The sequence below is a fragment of the Citrus sinensis genome, chromosome 3, assembly GCF_022201045.2.
Source record: "Citrus sinensis cultivar Valencia sweet orange chromosome 3, DVS_A1.0, whole genome shotgun sequence".
Classification (NCBI taxonomy): Eukaryota; Viridiplantae; Streptophyta; class Magnoliopsida; order Sapindales; family Rutaceae; genus Citrus; species Citrus sinensis.
The window spans coordinates 28,151,227-28,166,491 of NC_068558.1; the positions used below are offsets into that span (position 1 = coordinate 28,151,227).

The 15,265-nt window shown below is 35.3% G+C and overlaps 2 protein-coding genes across 2 annotated transcripts; both read left to right on the forward strand.

Annotated features, from left to right (window-relative positions):
• Nucleotides 1-1,516: 1,516 nt before the first annotated feature.
• LOC102608718 (uncharacterized) lies at nt 1,517-3,022 on the forward strand. The gene is made up of 2 exons (XM_006478382.4): nt 1,517-1,955; nt 2,836-3,022. Exons 1-2 carry the CDS (start codon nt 1,678-1,680, stop codon nt 2,885-2,887), a joined length of 330 nt encoding a protein of 109 aa, XP_006478445.2. The 5' UTR covers nt 1,517-1,677; the 3' UTR covers nt 2,888-3,022.
• A 9,053-nt stretch (nt 3,023-12,075) lies between these two features.
• On the forward strand, nt 12,076-13,331 carry LOC102609396 (non-functional NADPH-dependent codeinone reductase 2-like). Its single transcript, XM_052436405.1, has one exon. It carries the CDS (start codon nt 12,178-12,180, stop codon nt 13,159-13,161), a length of 984 nt encoding a protein of 327 aa, XP_052292365.1. The 5' UTR covers nt 12,076-12,177; the 3' UTR covers nt 13,162-13,331.
• The last annotated feature ends 1,934 nt before the right edge of the window (nt 13,332-15,265 follow it).

The window sequence follows — 15,265 nt, forward strand, 5'->3', positions numbered from 1 at the left end:
CGTCGATTACTTGATACTCTTGCCCTTGTTGATGCATGCTACCTTTCTTGCAGGATCACTACCTTCACTGCTGCTGTAATCTCTCATCCTTGTAGGATCCCCCATTAAACCTTCGGGACGTACGTCGGGTGCCATGTATTGGAGTACACACAACAACTAGTTTGGTAACTGTGGAGGAGGCTTTTTGTGCGTCTCCCCACAGATGGCGCCAATTGTTTTCAACTGATTTTGGGGTAGGAAAAGCCAAACCAATCTAGAACAATAAATTTATATTTTTGGGGGAGATGGGGTACTTCACTAGTATATTGTGTGTAGTGCGGTGTATCTGAAATCCGGGGGAGGTGAGAAGGGGAGAGAGAGTGGTAACAATGGTGGCAGGTCAGAAACAAGAGAGATGTCCCTCAGAATGAGCTTCACGCCTGCAAAACAGTGAAATAGAGGTTAGAGGTGGAGCCGGGGTACCCCGCCGTTCACACTCCGACGCTCAAGTTAGCAAACTCAAGCTTTAATGGTAAAGAGAATTGGCCAGCCCTCTGTAAAATTAGGGTTTAAGGTTTAAGAAAACCTATTTTTCAGGGTGTGAGTGTTAATGGTGAGTGAGAGCATGATGGAGAATGAAACCTATGCACCTTTATATATGGAGTACCTCAGCGACCACGTGGCGTACCTTTTTTGGCTAACGTCCTTTTACCTCTTTATGATTTTTTAGGCCATTATTTGCATGTTCGCGGCGTATCTCATCTTTTGGAAACGTGGCGCGCGCTGGAGAGTGGTCCAGGGTACCTCTGCAGTAACTGTCGGGTAGGCGGCTGAGGACCACTGTCCTTGAGACAATGTCCTTCACTTTTAGCGGAGGTAGCAGGCGGCTGTCCCCCCCTTTTGGTACAACGTTCTTGATTTCTAATTCTGACAAAATCGAATAATATCTTTTAAGAGGTGGAGAAGTTTCTCATGGCGGATATTTTCGAAGGATTCTCTTGCATCTGATCTGCCGGGTACTTCCAGTTACGTGGGGTACCTCAATTTATGTGAGGTATCTCGTATCATGTGGGGTACCTCTATTTGTGTGGGGTACCTCTAATTGCGCAGGGTACCTCTAATCAAGCAGGGTACTTCTACTTACGCCGGGTACCTCTGATTGCGCAGGGTACCTCTAATCAAGTTGGGGACTTCTAATTACGCCGGGTACCTCTAATCATGCGGGATACCTCTAATCACGCCGGGTACCTCTAATCATGCGAGGTACCTGTAATCAGGCCAGGTACCTCTAATCACGCAAGGTACCTCTAATCACGCGGGGTACCTCTAATCAAGCCGGGTACCTCTAATTACGCCGGGTACTTCTAATCATGCGGGGTACCTCTAATCAGGCCGGGTACCTCTAATCACGCCGGGTACCTCTAATCGTGCGGGGTACGTCTAATCATGTCGGGTACCTCGGATTGCACTGAAGTTATTCCATTCGTCGACACGTGGCGTTCTGCTATCTTTCTTATTTTTCCCCCAAACACTTACAAAGTCACTTTCCTTAATTTTCTTTATAGTTTTGTGGATGTAGAAAGATTTCTTGATGGCTGGAGAATTTTAGCTTCTGGACTTCTCGTGACTTGCAGAAATTTATCAAATATCAAAATTCATTATTTTTGTAACAACTTAAAGAACAGAGCTAACATCAATATGAGTTCTGAAAATGTTCCAACTCCTACAACAACTCCAGCCATGGCTTCCCCATTCTCTTCCGTTGCTGCTGCACTTACCACTGCCAAGAATTTGCCAGATGTGTCAAAAATAGAACCCTTTAATGGAGAACATTTCAAGCGTTGGCAAGATAAAATTCATGACATTCTAGATGTGCACAACTTGGCTGAATATCTGACCTTATCTCCCCCGGAAGAAGGCTGTGAAGACTTTGACAACAAAATGAAGATTTGGACTGCAAATAATAAGATCTGCAGGTACACGATTTTAAGTGCTCTTTCCAGCAACCTTTGTGACATATACTACACTTATAAGAATAAAGATGAAATATGGAACCTGCTTAGTAAAAAATATATTATATAGGAGGCTGGATCCCAACAATACTTTATTGGTGACTTTCTACATTTTAGGATAGTAGATAATAAGCCTGTTACATATCAAATCCATGACGACCATTGATTAGTTGATAATCTTACAAATGATGGTATTATACTTCCTGCAAGATTTTTGGCTGGTTACTTGATTGAGAACTTCCAGAATCATGGAATGACTACATTAAAACTGTGAAGCATAAGAAGAAACCTATGAGCCTTGAATATGCAATTGTGGATATTAAGATTAAATATCATAATAGGCTTAGAGACATGGCCCGAAACCTTCATTCTAATGCAAATGTAATTGAGACTAAGCCTCAATTTGATTAGAGACAGAAAAACCCCAACAATAAATTTTTGAATCAAGGTAAAAATCCCATAGCTAAAAAAAAAGGTCACTATTATGTTTGTGGAAAAATTGGACACTATGTCTATCAATGTAGAAATAAAGCTCAAAGAAAATGAGACAACAAAAATCCTCTTAAAGCTAACCTAGCTGAAGAAGATGAAATTATTGCCGCTGTGGTTGTCTCTGAAGTGAACATGGTTGCTGAATATAATGATTGAGTGATTGATTCTGGAGCCACTAAACATATTTGTGGTAACATAAATTCATTTTTTAAGTATACTCCAGTGAGGGAATGAGAATAATTTATTTTCCTTGATGATTCCCGGTCAACACCGGTCTTAGGTAAGGGAAAAGTTCTTCTCAAACTTACTTCTGGGAAAACCCTCTCACTGAGTAATGTTTTCCATGTTTCAGAAATTCGATACAACTTGATATCTATTTTTGTACTGGGCAAGGCTGGGGTTAAAGTGTCTTTTGAGGGTGACAAAATTGTAATGACTAAGAATGGAGTTTTTGTTGGGAAAGGTTACTGTTCTGGGGAACTATTCAAGCTCAATGTACTGAATGTTATCATTAATGAAAATGTTTATTCTTTTGCTTATATTTATTGTTCTGCTAATATTGTTGACTCCATTAATGGCATGGAAGGCTTGGTCATGTGAATTTTTCTTACATTAAGAAAATGAAAGAACTTGGTTTACTATCTAAATTTAACTTGTCAAATGAAAAATGTGATGTATGTGTGGAATCTAAATCCACAAAGAAGACATATAAACCAGTTCAAAATAGAGAAACTGAAATTTTCAGTTTAATTCACAGTGATCTTGGTGACTTAAAATAGACCATGACCAGAAGGGGTAAAAGGTATTATATTACCTTTATTGATGATTTCTCAAGATATACAAAAATATATCTATTGAGAAATAAAGATGAACCAGGTGAAAAGTACTTAATTTATAAAAGTAAAGTTGAAAATCAATTTAATAAAAAAATCAAAAGATTAAGAATTGATAGAGGAGGTGAATATGATTCAAGCATGTTAAATGCTTATTGTGAGAATCATGGTATCATCCATGAAGTGACACCTCCTTATTCACCTGAATCGAATGGTGTAACTGAAAGGAAAAATAAAACATTAAAAGAAATGGTAAACGCCATGTTAATAAGTTCTAGAGCACCGTTGAATTTTTGAGGGGAAGCTATGTTATTAGCTTGCCACATTCAAAATAAAGTATCCTATAAGAAAACAGGAAAGACACCCTATAAGTTATGGAGGGGCTATAAGCCAAATTTATCATACCTTAAAGTGTGGGGGTGCCTAGCGAAGGTTCTTAAGCCAGTTCCTAAAAGAACTAGGTTGGGACCTAAAACTATAGACTGTTTATTTATAGGGTATGCTTAGAACAGTGCTACTTATAGATTCTTAGTACTAAGAGATGAGGGATATTCGTTTGAGGCGGATACCATCATTGAGTTTAAGAATACTGAGTTCTTTGAATATATTTTTCCTAAGAAAACTAATATTAGTTATTTACTCTAAAATGAATCAATTAGTGATACTCTTGAGAGTTCGTTGAACCAAGGAAATGTAAAAAGATGAGAACTACCATAGGTTTTGGTGAAGACTACTATGTTTTTTTAGCTGAAAATGATCCTCAGACTTTTAGAGAAGCAATGGCTTCTCGCGATGCACCTCTATAGAGAGAGGTAATTAATAGCAAGTTGGATTCTATCATGGGCAATCATGTATGGGAGTTGGTTGATTTGCCTCCAGGTACGAAAGCTATAGGGTGCAAATGGATTTTTAAAAGAAAATTGAAAGCTGATGGATCAATTGATAAGTACAAGACAAGATTAGTTGCCAAAGGGTTCTCACAAAAGAAAGACATAAGGTATTTTGATATATATGCTCATGTGACGCAGATTACATCTATTAGAGTTTTGATTGCACTTGCTGCAATTCATAATTTACATGTTCATCAAATGGATGTCAAAACTGCTTTTCTAAATGGAGACCTGGATGGAGAAATTTACATGAGCTAACTTGAGGGCTGTGTAGTACCAGTCACTGAGCATAAGGTATGTAAATTGGTTAAGTCATTATATGGCTCAAAATAAGCACCAAAACAATGGCATGAGAAATTTGATCAAGTACTACTGTCAAATGGATATGTGATCAAGGATTCAGACAAATTTATTTACTTTAAATCCATTGATCCTACTACATATATGATCATTTGTCTCTATGCTGATGACATGCTCATCCTAAGTCCTAATTTTGGAACGATAAATGAGACTAAGTGGATGCTTGATTCTAACTTCGATATGAAGGATATGGGAGCGGCAAATGTTATATTATGCATCAAAATACTAAACCTAGTGATGGTCTCAGGTTATCACAAGAACACTCTGTTGAGAAAATGTTGAGAAGATTTGGGTATTATGAAAGAAAACTTGTCTCTACACCTTATGATGCAAATACCCGCCTTAAGAAAAATTTAAAGTATAATGTTGATCAATTGAGATATGCTTAAATCATTGGTAGCCTAATTTACTTAATGAATAGTACAATGCCTGATATTGCATATGCAGTTGGCAAATTAAGTAGATATACTCAAAATCCAAGTAAGGATCATTGGACTGCCATAGATAGACTGACAAGGTATTTGAGAGGCACCATTGATTATGGACTTAACTATAGTAGCGCTCCACCAGTGCTAGAAGGATATAGCGATGCAAATTGGATTTCAGGGTCTGATGAAATCAAATCCACTAGTGGTTATATATTTACTCTTGGTGGAGGTGCTGTGTCTTGGAAATCCTTTAAGCAAACATGTATAGCTCGTTCTACTATGGAGTCCGAGCTAATTGCCTTAGAAAAGGCATGTACTGAGGCTGAGTGGTTAAGAAACCTTTTAGTAGATATTCCCATTTGTACTCACTCTCCTACTTCAGTGTTTATACACTGTGATTGTCAGGCCGCTATTGCTAAGGCAAAGAGTAAAATCTATAATGGGAAAAGCAGACACATACTTCTGAGACACAATATTATAAAATAGTTGTTAGAATATGGGGTAGTGAGCCTAGCTTTTGTGAGGTCAGAGTCAAATTTGGCCGATCCTTTAACAAAACCACTAAATAGTAGGTTGGTGGTAAATACGTAGAGGGGGATGAGACTTCTATCTAGAAGAGAAGATACGAGTGATAGTAACCATACCTATGTGATTGGAGATCCCATGAAGTAGGTTTATAAGGGTAATAACAAATCACTTGTTGTTTGGTGGCACTATCGATTTATATATTTGAGTCCTCCCTATGGCGAGATAGTTACTAATTGCAGTGATTTAGGTTGAGTTGTTATATTCTTAATGAGCTCCATAGCCTACCTTTTATATGGTGGTGTGTTTAAACTGTAGGACACACTTGATAGAGGTTCACCTATATGAGTGTGGAATTGGGTCGATTCCTATGAGAGTTAGACAAGTATCTCTAGAGCACTCACGAAAACCAGGAAGGCACAAGGCCATTAAAGTGCCAAATCGTCGCAGCAACGTGTTGAAAGAATTTAATGCGAGCTTCTAATCCTCTGACTCACAAAATAGGAATTTTAGTTCATAGAGACTATATGTTTCACAAATTCCTCTGAGACACGATTAGTTGTTCAATAATTGGTTCATAGCCTGAAAGACACCAACTCATGAGCATTAAATTCTAATATTCCAGTAAAGTGTTTACAAGCGTCATACGTGTATTTTGAAATATGTAGGGGATTGTTGGAAATTGTGACGTATTTCAAAATACAAAAATTAATAATGCACATATAGCCTTCACGGGCTTGGCCCATTTCCAAGCCACTTGATGAAAGCTTATATATTCAATACTTTGGATTGGAAAATCAGTTTTCAATTAATTTGAATTGTTCAAGCTGAGCATATCTACATGTCAGAGGACGTGGCTTTGTTTTAGCACCTTAGGTGATTCATATCCGGTTTTTAAATCAGTTCATGCACTGATTCATGGAAAAAATCAAGGAGATGACTATTGTAATTCACGGCTATAAAAAGCCAGCTGCTATGACTGATTTGAGTGGGGCAAAAAAAAAAATCTTATCATCCTCATATTCATTAAAGATACACACTTTACCTGGAAAATCAAATAAAATCAGCTGTTATAGTCAATTATAGTTTGGAGTGTGCCATTACAGTTAGAACGCCATTGAATCCTGGAAGATCAGAATGTCTTAAACTCTTTACGCACCCGGAAAATTATTCGAGAAAGACCGGAATCTGTTCTTTAAGGACAGTGCTTCATTGGCATTCCTTGTCTTTCTAATTTCATCACTTTCTGTGTTTGTGTCTATTAACTATTATTTTGCAGCTTCTACATTTATTAATTGGATTATTCGAAGAGTTGATGAACTGAGGAAAAGTGAAGCTACTGGACAGTTGAATTAAATTGGTTTGCTACAGATTATTGTCAAACTTGGTGGCTTGAGTTTTTGAGTTGAATTTAGCTTTTATTTATTAGTGGTGGGCCTTCCTTACAAAGTCACTTCCCTTAATCTTCTTTATAGTTTTTTGGCTGTAGAAAGATTTCTTGGTGGCTGGAGAATTTTAGCTTCTGGACTTCTCATGACTTGTAGAAATTTATCAAATATCAGAATTCATTATTTTTGTAACGACGGTTATTGAAAAGATGAAGCACCAAAATAAATAATTGACATTCAAGCCATAAAAGAATCCCACCATTTACAGGAGGCAAGCTCAACCCCACAAAAGTCCAAATCGGTGATATGGACTTCAGTTATTGTGTTTATTTTGTCAAAGTGCATTTTTCACTTATATTTGAAGTCTAAATTTAATTAATTTATTTGTAAAAAAATTAATTAGCAAATTAACTGATAAATATATGTGTGAAATTACTAGTATTTTTGTACCTTTACAACAATCTTACTAATAATTATTTTATAAAAATTAATTTATCAAATTAATTGTAAAAGTAAAATAATAACATAAAAGTTTGAGTAAATCTTCTGAATGTGCATAAATTAATTTTATTGGCTTCGGTTTTCTTGGTTTTTAAAAATCTTCATTTATTTCCCTTTCTGATTCTTTCAAGCAGATTTGTTTCTTGAATGTCATGATTTAATTTTTCTTTAATCTCAGAATATACCTAAAATAACAAAATATAAAAACTGAGATAAAAATTAACATAATAAAATAGGATTTACTAAATTAAAAATTAACTTAAATAATTAGAATATTTAAGACCAAAACAAGTTAAAGATAGAGAAATTATTAGTAAAATATAGTGAAAATATGCACATATCAGCTATACTGTACTACTTCTCTCTTTGCCATTGTTTAACTTTCTTATAGTTGTCGAGGTTTAGCTTGGTCAACTTGAGACAAAAATTCAAGAGGCAATGCAGGCTCACAATCAAGACTTGGTAATTATTGTAGAGTTGTTGTTAGCTGTATAGGTTCAAAGATTAGTTAAAAAGGTGTTATATTGTAGGAGGCACTAGTACTGTGGCAGAATGCGAGATGGACTGATCCTTCCATAAAGTATTGTCTTTATAAAGTTGAGACAATGGTGGATTTACATAATCAGCATCTAGCCCAATGTCATCATCATTGTTTTCATCTACTATCACAAAATTATAGAAATAATCAATAACATCAAAGTCACTGAAATTGTCATTACAATTTGAAAGGTTGATCTATCTAGGTAGTTGTATGATCTGGTGTTTTGTCAATTTTTGGGTTAATTGTTGGAATAAGCAATGAAATTTGTTCATTGGCCTGGTGTATGTCATTACAGTTGTTGTAAAATCTTTTACAGGTGTCAAAGGCTGATTTTTTTATATAATAGCTTCTGTGGTTACTGCATTGACTATTGTTGTTGTGAGTGCTTAGGATCATGTGGGATTAATAGTCGACTTGTTGAGCTTCATGTTGAAGTTCAATTTCAATTTCATGTATAAGCTCATATTTAGGGGGTGATAGAACAACATGCTCAAGTGCAAGAGGGTGATGGAATGATAGGTTCAAGTTCAGGGGCAAGGGTAGGTGTCTTGCCATTTCTGTTCTTACTCTTAATATTTCTACCACTCTTCTTAACAGGTGCTTGTTCAAAAGGTTTTGGTGCTTATGTGACAATAGTCTGAATGTTATCATCGAATAATCTCTTTCTATTCACATTCATCAAATTCAGTGGTAGCAGCTCCATATGGAAGTCAATCTCTATGTACTTCTTCTCATTAAATAATTGCCACACCTAATTTGCTTCATTTCATTCTCTATTGCCCTATTTTTTCAATTTCAGAACTTTGTAACCTCAATGACAAACCCCTCAATAGGCTAGTTGTTTCTCCGAAAAACTTGTCTCAATACACAATTGATAAAGATTACTCGACTTAAAAAATTTGGGTTTATTAGGCCAGCATTTCACCTTACATCCATAAAGTTAACAAAAGCTGACACTTTAAATTTTATTTTCTATATATCACAACATACAAACAAGCTTCAAAATCTATATTCCACACATATACTAGTACTATTCAAATAATTTGCAACAAACTAATAATTGTAACACACAAGAGAAGCAAACAATAAATTTTGGGAACTAGTTATACATGTATATGTAAAATTATGCCCAGAACAAGCATCTACAACTTCATTAGGCAAAAATCATTCATTACAAGTGTTAAGGTAATTAAATGGTAAGCACAATGAAACAAAAACAATGTTCAGCAACAATCCACCCACTCAAATTTTATAATCATCACCTATACTGAGCCTTACAGCCGTAACCAATGGTAATAACTTTTAATGCTCATTAAAACCTACATAAAAAATGGAATCCCTAGTTTGCTTATGATGTTTTCAATCTTCCAAGTGAAACAAAAACAAGCAACAATTTCTTATGTTTCTTTTACTACAAACAAAAAATCCCCAAATTCATAAAAACCTAATGTTCGGAACAACATTTCAAAATTAATTATTAACATCCTAATGCAATGTTATTAACCTAACATTATTAAGCCTAGAAATTACATAAATACCAACATACAACCAAAACAAAAAATGATAGTAAAATGTTACCAAATCTCTATTTTTCTTACCTTCGTAGTCAAAGGAGACTCTTCAAACTCAAATTCTCCATTGCTGCTGCTGAAGTTCATCATGCTCCTTCTAATTTTGTCTTTACAATGTCTTTCGATGGTGTCTATTTTTGTTTTAGTGAAGTCTTATGACTGTAGGTGTAGACGCTTTGCTTTACTTTGGCGCGAAAGCAAATCATCCATTTTTTATACCACATTGTGATGTTTTTTTTTCCTTTTACATCTACACCATACATTTACTTGGATAAGAAAATGTGGGTTACATAAAAATAATGAGTAATTTGATGTTGTTAACACATGTTGTCATCATCCACGTGGCTCTACGCTTAACGATCGTTATAGATTTATGCAGGTACCATCATACCTTTTTTGCCATTTAAATTAATGGAGAGATAATAATTTTAGTGGTAGCCTAATGTTTTCAATAATGAGGGGGACAATATGAATATTGTCACTTCATGAGTGGGGTAGACCGAATTAACCCTAAAAAAATAAGAATAAAATTCATGATCTAGAACAAAATGTAATGAAAGATTCATTAGGGGTACTTTTTCTATGGAAATGCATTGTCCTCTTTTATACTTTTAGGTTTAAAGTTTTGAGAAAGGAATTAAAAAAAAAAGGAAACGAAATTTGTTATCTGGTTTCTTTAGAAAAATATTGTTGAAATGAAGACACATAAAAAGAAAAAGAAGTGTGAGCTTGATTATTGCATAAGCAAATTTTATGGGTTTAGAAAGAAAATAAAAATAAGAGAATGAATCTTTTATTGAGGTTAATTTGGAAATTTCGAGAGGTTTGATTAAAGTAAAATTATAATTTTTAAATTTTGATAATGGGTGTATAAAGTAAATGAGTTTATTGAAAAATTTTATGAGCTTAAATAGCCTCACCCAACAAATGACCACTAAATAATACATTAAAAAATAAAAAATTCCGGGCAAGATCTGGTTCACCGACAAGTCTCCAGATAATTTTTGTATTCATAGACAAGAAAAGTTTTTACAGATTTGCTAGTTCGTGATTAACGCAATATTTTAGTTTTATGATAGCAGCCATTGAAGTCTTGCGACAAAAATAATTGCTTTAAAACCAGCGTTACCTATTTTTAAGTATGTCAAACAGTAAAAGTAAACTCTACCATCATTAATTAAATAAAAAATTAGGTACAATAAAATTACAACACATGATGCTCGTATTATCTAATTATTAAACTTGTATTATCTAAGTATGAATACGATGTAATAAACTAATTACTGAATTCTATGGTAAATAAAGTAAAACAATTAATTATCAAATGATTGATGTATGATTGAGAATAATTTAATTACAACTTATATGATGATTATTTAAAGTAATTCACATATAATATAACATTATTTACTCGATATATAACTAAGAAATACTCCCCTATGATTTCGAGTTTGTCATCCAAAATTTATGAATAAAAGAATTTTAATTAAAGTCTTTCTACAGTTGGGGTAAACTTAAAAAAGTAAATATAAATCAATAAAGGACAGTAGTTTGCTAAAGATGTCCGCCGGACCCACACGGCCGGTGCCGAGACTTCCAGAGTTGCAAGTCACAATAAATTTCACAGAAACTTTCATGTGGTTTTGAGTGCCCGATGTACATAGATTATGCAGTAGTAAAAATACTGCCTTTTCCCCGCTTGTGTTGATAAACTATTCCAATTTTATTCTTCTAGTCCATCGTAACACTTGCATTGCATTGAAGTGAAGCTATCAAATTTAACCTTTAATTCACAAGATAATTGGTTTTAAAATAGCTTCAGCAATATTTGTTTTCCCAATACTATCCATACACCAAATTCTTGCATGTAATTCGAAAATCTGACAATTCGATAAACAATGATTAATCTTCTTCTCAACGCTTGAATTTATTTCAACTCGGCCTTTGAAATTGCATGAAACTGAGGTAGCATTTTACTTTTTTAACATGTCAACAACAATTTACCGTACTGTATTCTTTTCATCGTAAGGCCATCCATGAGGCTGCCTATGCACCTTGAATTTTAGGAGTAAAAATGGAGAGGGCTTGTGAGGAGAAATAAAAAAGAAAAATTGTGCTTTTTTGTTTTAATAACCGACGTGTCAAGCAGTAACCTCTATTTCTTTACAAACTTGGGAAGGAAGATAGCACAAAGATCGTAATTCAAGTATCACTTAGGCAATTAAACTTAAGCCTTTCTTCCAAGTAACGGTCAATTAAACCTAGTGTTTCTTTCAAGTAATAGCCAATTTGTCAACCGGTGATTGGTTTGGTTGTTTAGTTGGTAAAAGCTTGACAATTTATCTTAATTATTTTGTCAAAGGTTGGTAAGATGATGACAATTCGTATTGAATTTCTAGATGATATGGTTATTAAATTTTGAACATATCCCTCTGATCAGATTTCTTCGCATTTTTCATTGGATAAGGTTGTGGCAGTCAAACATGGGCAGTCAAACAACTTAAGCAGCTACAGAACAAGATATTATATAATATATGGAGACTCTATGTATTTATATATATCCTCAATATGATTTTGGGAATTCTGCATTGGGTTGCTAAAAATTGAAATAATCGATTAATTTTGAAGAGTGCGTTTGTAATAAAGGTTTGAACAGAATGGATAGCTCTACACAGTCAACGGTGTTCAATGTCCCGAAACTGAAACTCAGCTCCTCCTCCGGCCACCTGAATATGCCGGTGATCGGCCTGGGCTGTGCAGTTGACAAATCAGACACAGACGCATTGAAGCTGGCGGTCCTGGAAGCTATCAAGCTGGGTTACAGACATTTTGATACGGCTGCAATGTATGGAACAGAGAAGGCTCTGGGAGAAGCAATAGCTGAAGCACTCAGACTTGGTCTTGTCAGTTCTCGTGAACAACTCTTCATTACTTCCAAGCTCTGGTGCCAGAACGCCCATCGTGACCACGTTATCCCAGCTCTAAAGAAGTCTCTTAGTGCTCTTCAAATGGAATATTTAGACCTCTATCTCGTTCACTTGCCCATTAGCTCTAAGCCAGGGGAGGTTGGATTTCCTGTACCTAAAGAGGACCTTTTACCTATGGACTACAGAGGTGTGTGGGAAGCCATGGAAGAATCTCAAATGCTTGGCCTCACCAAGTCCATTGGTCTCAGCAACTTCTCCTGCAAGAAGATTGAGACCATACTCACCTTCGCTACCATCCCTCCTTCAATTAATCAAGTGGAGATGCATCCTGTCTGGCAACAGAGAAAGCTCATAGAATTTTGCAAGGCCAAGGGCATAATTGTCACTGCTTACTCTCCTTTGGGAGCGGTAGGAAAAATATACGGCAGCAATCAAGTCCTGGAGAATGAAGCATTGAAGGAGATTGCAAAGGCCCATGGCAAGACTGTGGCTCAGGTTTCTCTACGATGGATAGTTGAGCAAGGGGCCACTGTTGTTGTTAAGAGCCTCAACCTTGAGAGAATGAAGCAGAACCTGGGGATCTTTGACTGGAAATTAACTGATGACGATTATGATAAGATTAATCAAATCCCGCAGCATAGATTGATACCTAGTGATTTCTGGGTCTCCCCTCAGGGGCCATTCAAGACGCTGGAGGAGCTTTGGGATGACTGATGATCAGCAGTTCTAAAAACCTTTCAAACAGGTTTCGTTTTTCGCGTATCAACTAATGGTGAATTCTTAAGTGAATTTTAATTTAGTGATGTTATGTACTTAATTAACAATTGTTAAGCATTTTCTCAAATGGATTCCGTCATGGACCAATATTTGGTCGTGATTGAGGACATAGTGATTGATTTGATAATTGATATTTACAAACTCAACAAAGTCATAGAGTCTTGTCACGTAAATTATGATATCACTGCTTACATTCAATGAATGGCTAATCCAAAGCTAGCTCCCGACGTAGCCCTTGACTAAATTGAAATCCATCGTAATTTTTCAAATGGTGTTTTGAAATAAAGTACGTCGTTTTAATAATTTCTAAGCATCCACGTATTCCAATGGGTAAGTTAAGAAATTCTCCATTGAGTTGGATGGTACTCTTTTTTAATTTTGAATGTAAAATTTAATTCTTCCTAATAGATATAAACATTTCTTTTTTTTTTTTACTTTTGCTGTTGAGCTTTAGTGGACTTTAGTTGTATTGAGTTTCGAAATGTTGAACTTTAATTGTACATTTATTTATATTAATATTCGGCTTTAGTTGAATTGTATATAATATTTAAAAAAAAAATCTAAAGCTAAAAGTAAAGTTAGTGGCTCCAACAACGTTACCCGAATCCAAAGCATTGGGTAAAACCGTAAAACTCTGTCGCCAATATTAAACCTTAAAGTAGGTACACTAAATCATAAATTACGTACAATATGTGATGCTCCAGTTATTCTTATTATTAAATGAAACTCTTGGACCAACAGCTTGATAATGAACTTTCTCCAAGCCAATTAATAAAAGATATATGAACTCAAGGCTACGACTACCATGCACTATATCTATCGATAGATCGCATGTAATAAAATATTTTAAAAGTAAAATCAAAAATAAAAATAAAAGACGTTCTAAAAATTTATTTTGCTATCTATGATAAAATAAAAAATAAAAATGAAAGACATTCTGAAAATATACTTTGCTAAAGATGTCCGCCGGGCCCACATGGCCGTGCCCAGCCTTGCTTTGAGGGCCCAAAATACATAGATTATTGCCTTAGAATAATTGTCTTCCCTTCCTTGCGTCGATGAACTAATCCAGTTTCATTATTTTAATTCATCATAGCAGTTGCATTGAAGTGTAAACCTTCAAATTTAACCTTAAATTCAAAAGATAATTAATTGGTTAAAAATAACTTCGGCAGTAGTTATTTTACCAATACCATTCATGCACTAAATTTCTGTAATTCAAAAATCTGACAATCCAATAAGTATTGTTTAATTCTTTTTCTAAATGCTAGCTAGAATTTATTTGAATTCGACTTTTGATTTTGCATGAGACTGATGTAGCATTTAACTCCTTTTAATATATCACCAACAATTCGTTGTATTGTAGTCTTTTCATTCTTAGCTCATAACGCTATGTATCTTGAACTGTAGGACGAAAACGAAAGAGGGCTTGTGAGGAGTGCTGGCATTACAGGGGTCCACTGCCCACTTCCTTAAGACTACGAAGGGATGAAGTTAAATGGTTTAATGTATGTTCTCTGACCACTAATCGGTTTTTAAACTAATCTACAACTTTTACTACAAAATTCTACAGTTAAGCTTGTTCAAGTTAGGGTAATTCAATAATAGGTGATTTGTTGGGAAGTTTCAACCAGCACCTCGATCCAACAAGTTGTACTAAAGTAATGTTGAAGCTAGAGCAATTTAATAATGGGTGACTTGTTGGGAAGTTGTAACAAGCACCTCGATCCAATAAGTGGTAGCAGGGTCTAATTATATATTCGATAGGCGGGATGACATCATATCAACAGTCGGCGGTATACTAGCATCGTGGATGCTGGTTATGTCAAGTTTTATGATACCGCATCAATAGTCGGCAGTGTGGTAGCATCGTTGTTGAGTACATAAAGGCACCAGGTCAGCCATGCTACTGTGGTACGAGCAGAACACGGGGGTAAACATTAGTCGAGCAGAGATGGATGCAACCAGGGAAACATACCGACCAGAAGTGTATGCCGAGCCGATACTCATCCCCAGGAAAGCGGGAACACGATCCCACAGA

Coding starts and splice junctions, on each gene's coding strand:
- LOC102608718 (XM_006478382.4), top strand. CDS start 1,678: ATGAGTTCTGAAAATGTTCCAACTCCTACAACAACTCCAGCCATGGCT. Junction 1,956..2,835: donor GCAAATAATAAGATCTGCAG/GTACACGATTTT, acceptor TCCATGTTTCAG/AAATTCGATACAACTTGATA.
- LOC102609396 (XM_052436405.1), top strand. CDS start 12,178: ATGGATAGCTCTACACAGTCAACGGTGTTCAATGTCCCGAAACTGAAA.